Source organism: Delphinus delphis, chromosome 19 (assembly GCF_949987515.2).
Source record: "Delphinus delphis chromosome 19, mDelDel1.2, whole genome shotgun sequence".
NCBI classification, from domain to species: Eukaryota; Metazoa; Chordata; class Mammalia; order Artiodactyla; family Delphinidae; genus Delphinus; species Delphinus delphis.
The window spans coordinates 49,611,026-49,627,814 of NC_082701.1; the positions used below are offsets into that span (position 1 = coordinate 49,611,026).

The following is a 16,789-nucleotide window of genomic DNA, read 5'->3' on the forward strand; positions in this document are numbered from 1 at the left end:
AAAGCTAGCTGTGGCTTGCGGGGATTGGCGGAAGGAAGCGGTACTCACCCTCTTTCCCGCGACGTAGGTGGGTGGAGAAGCGAGGCTGGGCCGCCGCGGAGACACAACTCGTGATTGGCGGGTGTGCTTTCATTCGGGCTCTAGCGATTGGTGGCTGACCAAGTGAGCAGCGCTGATTGGGCAGCAGCGTAAAGGGGCGGGCCCCGCCCTGATCCCGCCCCGCCTCTGGGACAGACTGGCGGAAGGGGAAGTGGGGGGGGCCGGCGGCGGCGGGGAAAATGGCGTACCAGAGCCTCCGGTTGGAGTACCTGCAGATCCCACCGGTCAGCCGCGCCTACACCACCGCCTGCGTCCTCACCACCGCCGCTGTGGTGAGCAGCTGCAGCGCCAGCTTCTCATTATCCGTGCTGGATATAACCGGGTCCTCGGGAAACTGGGGTTTGGGCCTCCGGGAAGCTCAGAGGGGTTGGTCTCAAGGGTGGGTGGAGGCGTACAGGGTTCACTTTGGGGTTCGGAGTGGCCCCGTGAGTGCTTACCCGGTGACCCTAGAAGGGAGTGCTGCTCCAAGAGGGCTGGGGGATCAGGACTGAGGGTCAGTTTTTGAGAAATAAAGGCAGGATCTGTACCAAGTCAGGGCTTGGGTGGGAGCCGCCCACCCAGGAAACGTGTCTGAGAACTCCTGCGGTGGCCAGATGATAATGTGGTGACTAGTGGAAGGAGGGTCCGCTTACTGGAGAAACGTAGATATTGAGGATAGAAAGCTGGAAGTTGTCGAGCGGAAAAGTCTTGAAATACAGAGAGTCTGTAATAGAGGTTGGCTGGAAGCACCCAGCCCTCACGGTGGCAGGGTATTGAGTCTTGGTTCTTTTGAGTGAATTCTGTTGCTTCACACAGTTGTTTCAGGTGGTGCCCATGTGTTGGACAGATTCGCAGCAGCTGCTCTTACTTGCCCTGTATCGAAGATATCACCACCTGCCTTCCATACCTTCACATTACCCTTAACTATTGAAACATCAAACAGATTTTTACTTCGTGTTAGGTATTGGGGAATACAAAGAATTGTATCAATTCTACACAGTTCTTTACCATCCTTTTCCTCCAGCCTAAGAAGAAAGCCTTAAATGATTCAGTCTAAGTGACTGAGAGTGGGAAATTGCTGGCCCTATTAATCTTTTGTTGTAAATGATGATATTTTGTTTCTTGATTGACTTGCTTGAAGAAATTCTTTTTCTATTTCAGCAGTTGGAATTGATCACACCTTTTCAGTTGTACTTCAATCCCGAATTAATCTTTAAACACTTTCAAGTAAGTGATCCATCACAACCGCCATTAATGCCTCAGTTTTTAAACTTGTTTTTCTTACATTTTAGTAGCTAATCCTGTCATATACTGTCTCAAAGAATTCAGTGGGAATACTTGATTATAAGGCTTATGGAGGTGGGGGGCGGGGTACAAAGCAGTGATTCTTGCAGCCTGGAACTTTTAAGAGACTCTCAAGCTCCTCATCATGTACCAAATCAGAATCGCCAAGTGTAGGAATTAAGAATCTGTATTTTATTTTTAAAGTTCCCTGCATGGTTTTGATTTGATGTGTCCAGTTCCTGTATTTAGGAATCACTGGTTCAAAGTTAATGTTACAGATTGAGAGGAGACTGATCAGCTGGCTGTCCAGGGAGAGTCTCACAGGATGCCCTTATTTTGTGCACTCACCACCATGTACCACACCTGCCACCTTGGTGTTACTGCTATGGTCCTGTTCAGAAACTCAGTTCAGTTAGTGTTCTGATCCATCTTCCAGGGATCACATCATCCTAACAGAACTCCAGAAGACTGACTTCGAAGACAACATGGCAGTGTATTAGATTACAGTGAGAGATGGTCCTTTCCAGTAATTTGAGTGCTAAAAGAGAGATGTGTTTTCCTGTTCTAGAATGATCATATAGGCTATAGTTGGAGTAAGAGAGAGACCCCAAAACCAGTAATTCTGTCTCTACACCTGCTGTTGCCTCTGTCCCAAATGTGTTTCATTCACTGTATACCCACTGAACTCCAGCTTGTCTTTCAAGATGCAGCTTTTGTGTAGCCTTCTCAGATTCATCCTCCCTTGTGTCCTTAGGGTATCTGTAAATACTTTTTTTATATCTCTCATCTCATACTTGCACTTATTTATATGCTTGTCTCCTCACTAGGTTGAGGACTCTAAAATCCTGGATGCAGTTAGTATGTAGTAAACAATCCTGAATTGTTTCAACTTTAATAGTTACAAGTTCTTGGGGCTTCCCTGGTGGCACAGTGGTTGAGAGTCCGCCTGCCGATGCAGGGGACACGGGTTCGTGCCCCGGTCCAGGAAGATCCCACATGCCGCGGAGCGGCTGGGCCTGAGAGCCATGGCCGCTGAACCTGCGCGTCCGGAGCCTGTGCTCCGCAACGGGAGAGGCCACAACAGTGAGAGGCCCGTGTACCGCAAAAAAAAAAAAAAAAAAAGTTACCAATTCTTAAGAATTAAATGATGCATAAAGCAGACCTGTGGGCCCTTATAACTGCATTCTTCCTCCTCTACTCACATGGCCTTTGCTGGGAGCTATAGCTCCATCCAAACAAACGAGATTTGATTTTGCCTGGGGTTAAACTTGTTTTTTTGTTTTTTGGTGGGGGGAGGTTTTGGCCAGCCATGTGGCATGCGGGATCTTAGTTCCCCAACTAGGGAATCAAACCCGCATCGTCTACAGTAGAAGCATGGAGTCTTAACCACTGGACCACCAAGGAAGCCCCTGAGGTTAAACTCTTGACACCAGTATCTGCAGTTGGAATTAGGATTTCTCCGTTTGAGTTCAGTCTCCCTATACAAGCTGTGTGTCCTTGGGCAGGCCATTTTAAAATCATCCAGGTCTCTTACTTTCCTCATATGTGAAATGGGGATGGTAGTGCTAACCTGCTCATCTCACAGGATAATTAAGATCATATGAGAGAACAGAATATTTTAAAACACTTTAAATGTTAAGTGTTCTGTCATTGTGAGTAGTTGTTTTTATTGTAGGTGTGGATGGTTTGGGTGGGTAAGAGTATATCAGGGTTTGAAAATGAGCGTCTGTGTATCTACCAATTAGACTCTAATTGTTAAAGTATTAGGTCTTTACTTACAGGGAGTTGGCTCTTTGTTCAGACTAGAACTTGAGTATTTGCTTTAGAATTACTCTTCACTCTGGATGTTTCTGACAACTGATATAGAAACATTTCTTAGCAATTGATATTAGATCCAGCAATTTTCCTTTCATATCTTGAGACTATTCATTAGATTGTGATACTACATATATGAAAGCACTATTCTGCAAATTAACCTAGTCTTTCCATCAAACTTTTCCCATAATTTGCCTGACAATATAGTATGGGTTTAAAAAAAAAAAAAGAATCACAATTTCAAGTTTTCTGTCCTACTATCCTTAGAAATTTCCTGGGGCAAGTGACATCTTTCACTGAAGCAGCACAAAAATTCAGTGTCAGATTGTGTGCCTCACTTTTGAGTTCAGACATAGTATCACCTATTCATGGCCTTCCAACCCTTGTAGTCATAGGATATCTCCTTCGTCTTAATATAAAAATGTTTTCTGGTATATTTTACTTAATCTGTCTTTCTCTTGATTTTTTTCTTTTAACAGATATGGAGGCTAATCACCAATTTCTTATTTTTTGGGCCAGTTGGATTCAATTTTTTATTTAACATGATTTTTCTGTATCCTTTACGAAGTGGGGTTAGCATAAAAACTTTAGGTTTACTTAGGAAATACAATATTGTTTGAAACTATTAATCCTGTTATTTTTGTTACCATCTTAGCTGTAACTTCTGGCTACTGGTTCAGTGATACACAGAATAGTTGGTCAGTTAGTAATGTTTTGAGGGTGTTTATAGGTCATTTTATTCAAATGGGAGGTATTTAACCGTAAAATGTTTACATTTCTGCCCATAAGCCACTTACAGATCTGATCAAAGGAGAGCAGAAGTGATTTAATTGAGGCGTACTTACAAAATAACACTGGCGGGCCCCAAGTGATAAAACACAACCTGGGAGTGGGTTCATGGGGGATGGAGAACTTGAGATCTCCTTGGATCTTGGTTGCTAGTTCCACTGGTTGGAAAGACAGTGCCGTGTCTCCTGGGCTCGCCATGTTCCAGTTTGTTGAAAGAGAGGAAGAGTTGTGCTCTGATCAGATGGTAATTGGGGCCATTGAGCAGGGCATTTCTCCTGCACCCCGACCCTCTGGATTAAGAGGGGAGTTACAGCTCAGCTCATCTGCAGTAGACAAAGGGCCTTTTAGGGGTGACAGGATTCCTGCCCTAGGATGGATTCCTGTGTCTTCTGTATGGTGTATCATTCTGGTAAGTTTCTAATAATTAAATTTTTTCATTGTAATGCCTCCTTATTGACTGAGGTATAGCAATGCTTAACTCCCTGGCCTGAAAAAGCAGATTTTTACATGAAGCTTCTTGATGGGGATTTCCTCCAAATTAGGTTGTGAAAAAGCAAGGATGGTGTAGATTATGCTGTGGCTGAACACGGGAAAGACAGGACAAATTTGAAAAGGTGTAGTCGGTGACGGGAAGCATGTTTATGTGGCGTCTGGCTTAGTTCCCCAGTCAGGAACAGTTTTTGTAAAACATGGAGCCGGTCTTCTCTTCACCTTGCCTAAAATGCCTGGTAAAAGAGACGCAACCATACTACCACTCATAAATATTCTTACAGGAACAAAGGCTGACTTCTTACACATAAAGTGGAGTCCAAGTGTACTTAAGTGGTACATTAAATTTTACTTTCTTGGGCTTCCCTGGTGGCACAGTGGTTGAGAGTCCACCTGCCGATGCAGGGGACACGGGTTCGTGCCCCGGTCCGGGAGGATCCCACATGCCGCGGAGCGGCTGGGCCCGTGAGCCATGGCCGCTGAGCCTGCGCGTCCGGAGCCTGTGCTCCGCAATGGGAGAGGCCACAACAGTGAGAGGCCCGTGTACCGCAAAAAAAAATTTTAAAAAAAAGAAATTTACTTTCTTCATATTTGTGTGCTTAACATTTTCTTAACTTGGAACTTAAGATATCGTTACTGTCGAATGCTAGAAGAAGGCTCTTTCCGAGGTCGGACAGCAGACTTTGTATTTATGTTCCTTTTTGGTGGATTCTTAATGACTGTATCCTTCGACAAATAGAACAAATACAGGAAAATACTAAAGAACTCCCTCTCTCTTCCTAAAGCTTTTCATCTGTCTCCCAAAATTCACTAGATACTCGGAATGAACAGATAAAAGTAGACCCCCCACATATTAGCTTCAGGCTCCTATTTATTTTACAGCGTACTTTATGTGGCAGCTTTTCTAAGCCTAGAGGTTGGACAGGATGCTTTTCTACTGTGAGCAAGTCAGAGGAACTGTTAACCCAGGTGGGTTACTATTAAGTATCTTAGATGTATTCTTGTTGGTGGGTGTACTTTACTTTTAAGCTAAGTTGGTAAGACGTTTATTTGGTCAACATCAAAACTTTTTTTAAAATTTTTATTGGAGTATAGTTGCTTTACAATGTTGTGTTAGTTTCTGCTCTACAGCAAAGTGAATCAGCTATACGTATGCATATAGCCCCTCTTTTTTGGATTTCCTTCCCATTTTTTAGGTCACCACAGAGCATTGAGTAGAGTTCCCTGTGCTATACAGTAGTTTCTTATTAGTTAAATAAATTACTTTTTTGAAAAAAGAATTGTCAACTGAGTACCAGACTTGAATGTAGCCCTGTCTGACAAGATGGTTTTGCTCCAGCTGGCTTGATTCACGTTTGTAAAGGTCCTCATGGTGATCACTGACCAAGGAATTAACACATACTCCAAAGAGGCAAGAACTTCATGAAAGCAGAATATTAATTTGAATTAGCAACACTTCAGATGATGTCGCCTAAGCAGGTTTTTGCCTGATGGCTCTGGGTAATTATTTTCAGGCTTTTTTTTTTTTCCTAAAGATGTAACTACTGCTCGCCTTTCCTAATTCAAATGTATGTTAGAACACAATCCTTAGTTCCCTTGCCCAGTCTTCCCTATTATACTTAATGTTGCTGTTTTCCTTAATGCCAACCGCTAGCTTTTCGGTTTGTTTGTGAGCTTAGTTTTCTTGGGCCAGGCCTTTACAATAATGCTTGTCTACGTGTGGAGCCGAAGGAACCCGTATGTCCGCATGAACTTCTTCGGCCTTCTCAATTTCCAGGCCCCCTTTCTACCCTGGGTGCTCATGGGCTTTTCCTTGTTGTTGGGGAACTCAATCATTGTGGACCTCTTGGGTAAGATTCTTAGCACTACTTTTTCTATTATTTTACTTGCAAACTTATTTTGTCACTATTTTTCATGTTAATCCTGCCTGGCCTTCATATACAGCTCTTACAGGATTATCTGATAGTTATATGCTCAAAGACTACAATATTAGTTTTCAAGATGTTAATAAGTATATTGACATTTCTTCCTGAAGAGAAGAAATTTTTGTTGGTAGAGCCTCCTGCCATCAAATTTCTAATCCTCTCCCTCATCCTTTATTTCTGGTTGACTCTAGGTATTGCAGTTGGACACATATATTTTTTCTTGGAAGATGTATTTCCCAATCAACCTGGTGGAATAAGAATTTTGAAAACACCATCTATTCTGTGAGTATTTAACACCAGGTTACATGTTCCTTGCAGGTAAACCGGGGCTCCCAGCACACATCGTTCAGGCCAGTAAATATTTGGAGATTGAGCAATCGGGCTGCCGTTGAGGAGCAATTGGATTGGGTAGGAACAGACCATGCCAGAGTTGTGGCAGGAGGCTCAAGGTGTCCTGAGGGTGATGTGGTAATTGCTGTCCCAGCTGACCACCAGCACCTCCTGTCCCAGGGAGGAGCCTGTTGGTTTCATGAAGGATGCTGTCTGAGTTTAGAGAGGTGAAGTAGCGAAATGGGCAAAACTGACTAGAGGGAGGTTTCTAAAGGTGGAATGTCTGGTCTTCCAAACAGGTGATAGAGATAAGCAGTGAAGTAGAGTGGAAATAGCTTTGGGCTGGAAACCAGATACAGGCTGTTTCTTCTGCCAACCAGCCATGTGATTTTAAGCAAGTCCCTTCTGCTTTTTCACATGTCAGTTTCCTGAGGGTAGAGCTTTGATTTATAGGACCTCCTTCTATGCCAGAATTTTGTGTCCTTGGGACGTACTGCATTAAAAAGGGTTCACTTGAGGAATAAAATGTGAGTTTTTATTATTAAATGTTGACTGTAGAATAAGCAAAATCAAGAAAGTAAAGTCTTCCATAATCCCACCATTTAGATATAACAGTGGCTACCACTGTTAACTTTTTAATGTGTATTCATGAGCCTTTTACTGTCTGTGTACTCTTTAAACAATGCTGTTTCATAAGCTTCTTTCTAATGTAATATATCATAATCATTTTTCCATCATAAATGTCCGACAGAATTGTAACAGCTGCATGATACCCCCGATATGAATGGAGCACGATTTACGAGTCTCTTAGCAATGGACACTGACATCCTTCTTGCTCTTCCTTCCATGATTGGAGTGGTGAACATTCCTGTAGCTACACATCCATATAGCATGTGTAGCAGCACATCCTTTGCGCACATCCATGATTATTTTCAAAGGATAAATTCCTACAAGTAGAATAGCTGTTCAGTTTCTTGCCAAACCGCCATGCAGAATGGATATTCAGGTTTACATTTCCACCAGCAACGTATGTGTCCATTTCCCCACATCTTCATCAAATGTGGGAGAGCCCCATGACCCCCTTTAATGTGCACTTTCTGTAAACAAGGACAGTCTTTTACATAGTCAAAATCTGGAAATAAACATTAATTCTCAGACCCAATTCCACTTTTGGCAGTTGTCCTCAGAATATAGCAGAAGAATGCAGTTCAGATTCAGGTGTTTCGCTTCGTTACCATGTCTCTTTAGTCCCTTTCAGTGTGGAGCAGCTCCTCAGCTTTACCTTGTCTTTCGTGGCATTGATGTTTTTGAAGATTATAACCCCATTTTGTAGAATGTCTCTCAATTTGGGTTTGTCTGATGTTCCCTCACATTTAGGTTCAGGTTTTGCATCTGTGGCAGGAATATCAGAGAAGTGATACTGCGTTCTTCTGATTGCAGCCTATTGGCACAGGATTTCAATTGGTTGAATTTGCCAAAGTGGTAGTAATCACTTTGATTACTTGATTAAGGTATCTGCAGGGCTTTTCCATTGCCAAAGTTACTTTTTTTCCCCTTTGTAATTAAGTGTTTTGTGGGGAGGTACTTTGAGACTACATAAACATCCTTTTTCATATCGAATTTCAATTCATTTATATCTGCAAGAATCCATGGTTTCATGTTTTATTCATGAATTATAATCCCTTATTGTTGGATGCTTATATTGTCCCAGATTTGGCCAAGGGGAGCCTCCTTAAACTGGCTTTGAAGTACTATTCAATGTGCTCCCATCTTTTTTTTTTTTTTTTAAACCAATTTATTACTTTCTGGCCTAGCAAGATATCCCAGGCTCATCTTGTGCTCTTCTTGACCCAGTTGTAGAATCGGCTATTTCTTTAAGGAGGCCTAGTTCCTTTTTAGTAGAGAATGGTATTTAGAGACCGAGGTCTGGGCGGCAGATGTGCTTATTGCTTTTGGAGTGTTACTACTCCCAAGTCCTCTCAGTGAACAGAGCAAGGGAATTATATACATATGCATATGAGTGTATATACATGTATGTTTTCAGATCTGTGTGTTTTTTAAACATGGGTTTATGCGGATACTCGCAGTTCTGGTACAACTCCACGTGATTCATTCATTTTTTTTTCCTTTCTATATTTTTCCTCCAATATTTTATTATGAAAATTTCCAAACTTACAGAAAAGTGGAAAAAATTATACAGTCACATTTACCTACCACATAGATTCTACAATTAACAGTTTACTATTCTTGCTTTTTGTACATCTATCTACCTCTCCATCCATCTTTCCATTCCAGTATACTTAATTCTCTAAATATTTTAGAATCTCTATCACTAACTAGAATTATTTTTTTTAATTTATTTATTTATTTGGTTGCACCAGGTCTTAGTTGCAGCAGGCGGGCTCCTTAGTTGTGGCATGCGAACTCTTAGTTGCAGCATGCATGTGGGATCTAGTTCCCTGACCAAGGATCAAACCCGGGCTGCTTGCTTAACCACTGTGCCACCAGGGAAGTCCCTAACTAGAGTTCTTTGTTTATATACAACAAAATACACACATCGCAAGGGTTTCGACTAACGGGTTTTCATAAACGCACATACCTATGTAACCCAAATTCCTATCAAGAGAAAATTACCATTACCCAGAAAGTTCTCTCAAGCCCCTTTCCTGTCAACCCTGCCCCCTTCCCCCAAGAAACAATCACTATGCTGCTTTTGTCGCTCCACAGATTAGTTTTGCATGTTCTACAGCTTCATGAGTGGAATCATATAGTATGTATGTACTCCTTTGTATAAGGGCTCTTTCATTCAACATAATGTTTTTGAAACTCACATTGTTTTTCTTGTAACAGTAATTTGTTCCCTTTTTTGCTGAGTAGTATTCTATTTTATGACAATCCACCCCTTTCCATATTTCCCCATTCTCACTGACAGTGAGAAACCCAATTCCTGTTATCATTAATGTTTTTACTTATTTAATTAATACCCCCATATGTAGCCAGTCTCTCGTCACTGTGTCCCCCTGTTCCATATGGATGCCTTGCTCACCCTGCTCTGCCTCAGACTCCCTATGTCAGGCTGCCCTCTTATGGGGGTGCCCTCCTTACCCTACTCAGGCTCTTGACACCCTGCAGCAGGCCAGCTCCATGTGTGCATGCCCCAGTTGGGCTCTTGACTCCCTATGCAAGGCTGCTCCCCTAACCCCCATCCTGCTCTGGGCCACCATGGCTCCACCCCTCCCCACCCCCATCCTCCCCGCATGGACACCTGCTTTGTTCTGCCCTACCTAATGTTTGGGAAGTAGATGGTGGGGGGCTCAGTTTTTAACATGCTTTCCTTTAATTCTTGTGAGAGCAAACATTTTCATGTTTTTTAACCATTTGGATTTCCTTTTTGAATTGCTTGTTCAGCTCTTTATTTTTCTTTTAGTGCCTGTTTATTGTTAATTTGTAAGAATTAAAGGAGCTCATATTGAAATATAGACGCTTTTTCTGACCCCAGTATAAAACAGGAGTTTTCAGATAATCTAATTTCATCAGCTGTGGGCAAGTACAATTAAAAACATGAATGCAAATAGAGGATGCTTCTTTAATGGTTAATTCTTTAAGGAAATTTTGAATGACCATATAGTAGTATTTTAAAAGTCTTTTGGACATTTGCTATCCCTTCTTATGCTCCGTGTGATTTTTCTTGGAATAACTTGTTAGGTTTTTTTTAAAGTTTAATTACAATAAAGTATACATAAAATTTGTCATCTTATACATTTTGAGTGTACTGTTCAGTCGCATTAAGTACATTCACGTTGTGCTTCTATCAACACCTTCCATCTATAGAACTCTTCATATTACAAAAGTGAAACTCTGTGTCCATTAAACATTAACTCCCCACTCCTTCTTTCCCCCGAGTCCTTGACAACCACCATTCTGCTTTCTATCTCCATGAATTTGACCACTCTAGGTATCTCATATAATTGGAAACGTACAGTACTTGTCCTTTTCTGACTGGCTGATTTCACTTAGCACAGCGTCTTCGAGGTTCATGCATGTTGTAGCCTGTGTCAGAATTTCCTTTCTTTTTAAGACTGAATGATATTCCATTGTATGTATATACCATTTTGTTTGCCTATTCATCTATCAGTGGATATTGGGTGATACCTTGGTTGTGGGGAGACATTCATGATAGATTTAGGGAAAGGTTACAAAACAGAAGTAATGTCTAACTTTTGTAAAATTACATATATAAAAGTTCTGGAGGAATATTGAAAGTGTCAATACCTCTGGTGATTTAGGATGTTTTGCTCGTATATATTTCCTGTTTTCGCTACAATTACATGTACTGCTTTTGTAGTAAAAATTAGTAAAGGAGGTAAAAGTTAATGTAAATGCGAAATAATTATGAATCCCTTCAAAATATGGTAACTGTTTCACTGGTAGGCAGACGTACTGCTTGTCCATTGGTGGAAACCCCATGGGATCTTTTTGATCTTGGAGTAGTATCGAGGTCCTAAGATGACTCTGGGACTAAATTATATCCGTTGGCTGTCTTTTAGGAAGGCTATTTTTGATACACCAGATGAAGATCCAAATTACAATCCACTACCTGAAGAGCGGCCAGGAGGCTTTGCCTGGGGTGAGGGCCAGCGCCTCGGTGGCTAAAGTGGCAGTGCCAATAATGAGACCCAGCTGGGAAGGACTCAGTGACATACCCATTGGGATTCTTTTATCCTTTGTGTTGCAAAAGTATGGACACTTTTGACAGCTTGACAAGATTTTGACTCCAGAAGCACTTTATGAAATGACACACTGATTAATCCAGAAGACATTTCCAGCAGTTTGCCAGTGGTTCCTCACTACACTGGTACTGAAAGTGTAATCTCTTGGAGCCAAACAACTGGAGAAACAAATACCCTGCTGCCTCTAAGGAGCAAGTACCTGAGTACTTGAGTTCTGTGGTGACGGGCAGAGTTCTTCCTCTTCCTCCTCCTCTTTGATAGACGAGGCCATGGTGTAAATGGAAGTTTCAGAGAGGACAAAATAAAACTGAATTCCATCTCGCTCTCTCTCTCTCACTGAATTAAAGCTTCTGTGTGTGATCTTTTAAATTATCACCATGTCTTCTAGCTCTCCTGCATAGGTCTGCACTCAGAGCAGTTTACGTGCCCGCTCGTCCTGTGTCTTCACGGCTTTCGACTGGATTTCATTTCAAGATTGGAAATACATGGCTGAGACACCGTGGCTGTGTACACAACTTACTAACCCAGAATGCCAGCTCCAGTGGGAAGATTTGTTTCTGTTGTCCAGATAGTTTGTTCTCCGTTTGGGTTTTACAAAACTTCAAGTTGTCAGACAGCGTGGTGGAGAAAAAGGGTAGGGTGGATCAAGTAGCAGCAGGAGCTCTGTTGTAGAGAGTCAGGTAGGCGCGAAGCTAACGTACCGTCTCGTTTATTTACTCTGCATTTCTCTGCTCGGAAATATCCAGGGAAAGGCAGGTCGTGGCCACATTTTTAGAAAACAACAGAAAGATCTTCTTTACACCTGGGAGACAGGTTAGAATGTTGACTCTAACTTGAGATGAGCGGGTACCAGTTAGGCAGGGATACATTTCTCCTGGGTCTTTGGCTGGTGAACATTTATCATTTGCTTCATGAAAAGCCAAGAAGCTTTCAGAGACAAGTACCTGGTTTACCTTCCCAACCAGGTAGAAACCAGACAGGTCCACAGAAGTTGGCACTTAAAGCCAGTGGTTCAATAAGTACTTAGCCAAGATGTTCACTTCCTGGGGGCTCAGCAGGTTGACTATCACACTGCCTAAGTAATTCAGAGAACCGGGAGAAATAGAATGAATACCCCCAGGAAAGAGATTAATTCAAATCATTCTAATAAATGGCATGTAGGCCAGGGAACATTTCCCAGATATTTCCAGCTTGGCTAAGTGGTTGCTTTCTAGAGTGTGAGATGTCCCTCAGAAGGATGAATATGAGGTTTAGATTAAACATGATAAACGTCTTAAATGGGAATTTGCAGATCATTTGCGAAGTGAAAAGTATTTTAATATCTTTAAATGGAATATACATAAGTAATGGAATTTAATATAAGTACTTTACATGCTGCTAGTCAGTAACTTTGATTGTTGCAATTTTATGGAACGTGGGTTAATGGGACTGCTTTTTTTCCTGAGTGGCTTTAAAAAAAATCTTTAAATGCCAATCTTAGAATGTGTAGTCCTTATGGGATTCTTAAATTTTGTCTTGTCTTTGTTCAAGAAAGCTTTTAATTAGAAGGTTGGTTTTGTTTTGTTTTTCATTGTTTTGGGGCTAGAAATAGGTTTCTCTAGTTAAATTTGTTCTCCCTTAGTTATCTGTGGTTAACTAAGGTTAACTAATATCTGTGGTGAAATTTTAATTCTAAAATCTGTTCACTGAGTGTTCATTTAAGTAGGGAATGTGTAAACATACTGATGACTGGGTAAAACAGGAAACATTTTGAGTTTATGGCCTAAACGCAGTCAGTTATGGGATTTTGGTCTCTCCGATTTTATGAGATGAAAATTCCTAGTGGCAGGATGCCATGCTGTGCTACTACATTGTGTCCTATGCAGTTGGCATTCCAAGCACTGACCTCTTAATTTGAGTGGCCAGTCCCACTACCACCATCCCTGGCCCGGTGTTGTACATCCGGATACTTTGGCTCACCTGGACGTAAGGAAAAGTCCTCACTTCTTCCCCAGTTTACCTCTCAATCTTGGTTCTTCCAGAACACACTTCTTTTTCTTAATGCAAGTCAACTGAAAAGCGAGATTTGATACATGGAATCTTGTGACCAATTTCCTGACATACATAGAATTTAAAAGATTCCTGAATTCCACCAGTAATGCTGAAAAGCACACCTAAGGCATAGCTTTTTTGTTGTAGAAATACAGTATATGTTCATTAAAAAAAAAAAAAGGACATGCAAATTGCATCTCCATAGGAGATAACACTTGATACATTTTGCTGTTTTTTTCCACTATGGATTTCTCTTTGTTTCTCTCTTCCACTTGTTCTTTCTCTGTGTCACTGTTGTATGTCCTAGCATCTTTCATACCTCTTGTGTAGTCTCTAAGCAGAGACCACCCAAGTCCTGGATTCTTGGTAACGAAACCCTCACTCTGTCTGTGGGGCCTATGAAATTAGGAAATATTGGCGCTATTGGCTTGTTGGGTAAAGGGCTTCCTAGAATTGCCATCTGTCCTTCACAGCCTGCATTTTATATTGTGGCTGTGTTTTCCTTTGACAGGTAACTCTGTGTTGCGAGTCATGATACTGCCGTTGTTTTCAGTGTTCTGTAGGCTGTCCCCTAAGCTACTTATATATTTTACACGTTTGCATTAAATTTGTTGAACTTTGTATAATCAAGTCACTTCTCTGCTCAGAAATGCACAGTAACTTCTTAGTAAGCCCCCATATCAAATGCATACGTTCTGTCTTCCTCTGAACGTTACTCCCACTTCTACCTAACAGGGACCTCAACTTAATTCTCTTCAGTTCTTCAAGGCCTTGCCCCATTCCTGGCTCCTCAAGATACCTTGACTCTAGGGCCTATTTCATTGCCTGTGTTCTTTGAATCCCTATGACACTTTGAGTCTGTACAACATACTCTTACATCAAATTACTGTATTGTTCTTAGCTGGTACATGTAAATGAGTCTTGTCTCCTTCATGAGAATGTAAAAGCTCCTTAAGAGCAGGAACCATGTCTTAAATTTTTGTATCCACCACAGTGCCTAGCATAGTGCTTGGCACATGGGTGCTGAATAAATACTTTGTTTATTGATCAGCAAACTATTATCTGGTATTTTTAATTATAGAGGGATTAATGTATGTGCATGCAAGCTTGTACCTAGTTGCTGAAGCTTATGACTGTCTCAAAGTGGGATGGAGCAAAACAACATGATCAACGGCAGGGGTTTGGTGGTCTGACCAGCCAGCCAACAACGATGACCACCAGCTGGTATGGTCATGGTAAGAACAGATAGCTAAACCCATGGGCCCTTGCAGAGCAGTTAAGAATGAGATGTGTCTGACAATTCACCTTTTAGTAGAAGAGCCCAGATATTTCTTGAATAGCTGTTAGCTTATGACCATCTGCATATGAAAGCCACTTAACCACAAGAGGGGACAGCAGATTTCAGACTACTAATATGAGGGATTGGGGGGAGGGGGCAATGTGTAACACTGCTTAATGCCAATACAGGATTTTATTTTTCAACTGTTTGTTCCACTTAGCTTTGAAGCTGCGGAATCGTTGGGTCATTAGGCTAGAGATTATGAATGAATTACCTATGCATGTGGTTACTTTTGCCTGCACCATGGTTTTTGTGGGGGTTTTTGTTTTTTGAGCCAGTGTTTTAAATTGACAGATTTCACATGAAAATCTTCATTTGGGGCTCTTCTTGAAAAAGCAAAAAACCGGAAGATCTGGCAATACCAGGCCTGCGTGGCACCTGCTGCCGAGAGATAACTAGTGGCTGTTTCTAGAGACGGCACTTGCTCTATCAAGAGATTCTTTCACTCATTTATATTACCTACCTGGTACTCTTGTAATCATTTGGAGCCTATGTCCCCTCCAATAGGTTACTCTGGAAAGCACACGGGGAGGAAGGACTGAGGTCTGTCTTTTACATACTCAGAATCCGTAATTTGAGAGCTAACATATTGCTATGGTCTGAATGTCTGTGTCCCCCTAAAATTCATGCTGAAATCCCAATGCCTGATGTGATGGTATTTAGGAAGTGACGCCTTTGGGAAGTGCTTAAGTCATGAAGTGGAAGCCTCATGAATGGGATTAATCCTTATAAAATAGCTCCAGAGAGATTCCTAACCCCTTCCATCACGTGAGGACGCAGCAAGAAGGCAGCAGCTATGAACCAGGAAGAGGGCCCTCGCCAGAAAGTAACCATGCTGGCACCTCCAGAACTGTAAGCAATAACTTTCTGTTGTTGATAAGCCACTCAGTCTGTGGTATCATAGCAGCCTGAAAAGACTAAAACAGTTGTTTCCATTTAATTTTGGGTTGACTTTCTAAATTAATACTTAGAAGGAAGTAAAATTTTGTCAGTTATTCTTAAATACGTATCTGCTATTAGTTCAACATGCACATTTTCAGTAAACCCTGGTCTCTATACTACCAGCAACTGGAGAAAAATTACCTCTGACCTGGAGGAAAGGGGAAGGAGGATTTTTAATAGGTTCATGAATAGGGCAAGTCTCATGGAAATGAACTACAGAAGATGCCTGATGTCCTTCACATGGGTTGAAGCTTATGATGAATTCTCTGGAAATCACTTTTCCTGTATGCAGAGCAAACAGCTGCTTGCTGGTCTTTCTGTGGCGAATTAGCAAATTCTCTAAGAGCTTTGAATTTAGGAGGGGAAGGAGGAACTAATATCCTACTTTCCTGCTGGAGTTCTGAATCTTTTCATTGATTGGCATGTGTATGATGGGGCTGGGAGCCCCGAAAAGAACTTGAGAGTCTGGCACGAATATTTTGGGAAAGGAAGGATAAAAGACAATTTTAGTTCCATCAGACTCCCTCTTTCCCTGCTTGTATTACAGGAGCAGACCATGTCCTTTGGGATAGCAACTTTCTGAGGAGAATGTATGATTGTCATAGAATATATATCTTTCTTTTTCTGTGACACAAGATGATCACCAGTATCCTTCTCAACATTCAGATTTTGTGACATCTGAATGACTCATCTCAGAGGCTCAGTTTCTTCATCTGTAAATTGGGGATGATATCAGTATCTACTATATAACATCAGTTATTTGGAGGATTAAATAACCAATATTTGTGTGCACCTCATTAATTTTAAAAAATGAAATACTTTCCTTGAAGAGCGACTATTATTGTGGCAGAGAAAAGGAAACGCGTGTTTACTGGAAGGAAATACTTTTAGCAGGACAAGAAAACCATGGTTGTCAGCCAAAGTTAAGGACCCACGGAACCGTACACCCAGTCCTTCACTGTTGTCGCTCCGGACCTTTTTCCGGTTGTACCTCGGACCCTGCTGTCCCCGCCCTCGGGAAATGAAATCCTGATCAC

The 16,789-nt window shown here is 41.6% G+C and overlaps 1 protein-coding gene across 1 annotated transcript; it reads left to right on the top strand.

Annotated features, from left to right (window-relative positions):
* The first annotated feature begins 266 nt into the window (after nucleotides 1-266).
* DERL2 (derlin 2) lies at nucleotides 267-14,519 on the top strand. Its single transcript, XM_059998522.1, has 7 exons — nucleotides 267-371; nucleotides 1,240-1,305; nucleotides 3,657-3,730; nucleotides 5,083-5,176; nucleotides 6,110-6,305; nucleotides 6,572-6,662; nucleotides 11,258-14,519. Exons 1-7 carry the CDS (start codon nucleotides 279-281, stop codon nucleotides 11,361-11,363), a joined length of 720 nt encoding a protein of 239 aa, XP_059854505.1. The 5' UTR covers nucleotides 267-278; the 3' UTR covers nucleotides 11,364-14,519.
* The last annotated feature ends 2,270 nt before the right edge of the window (nucleotides 14,520-16,789 follow it).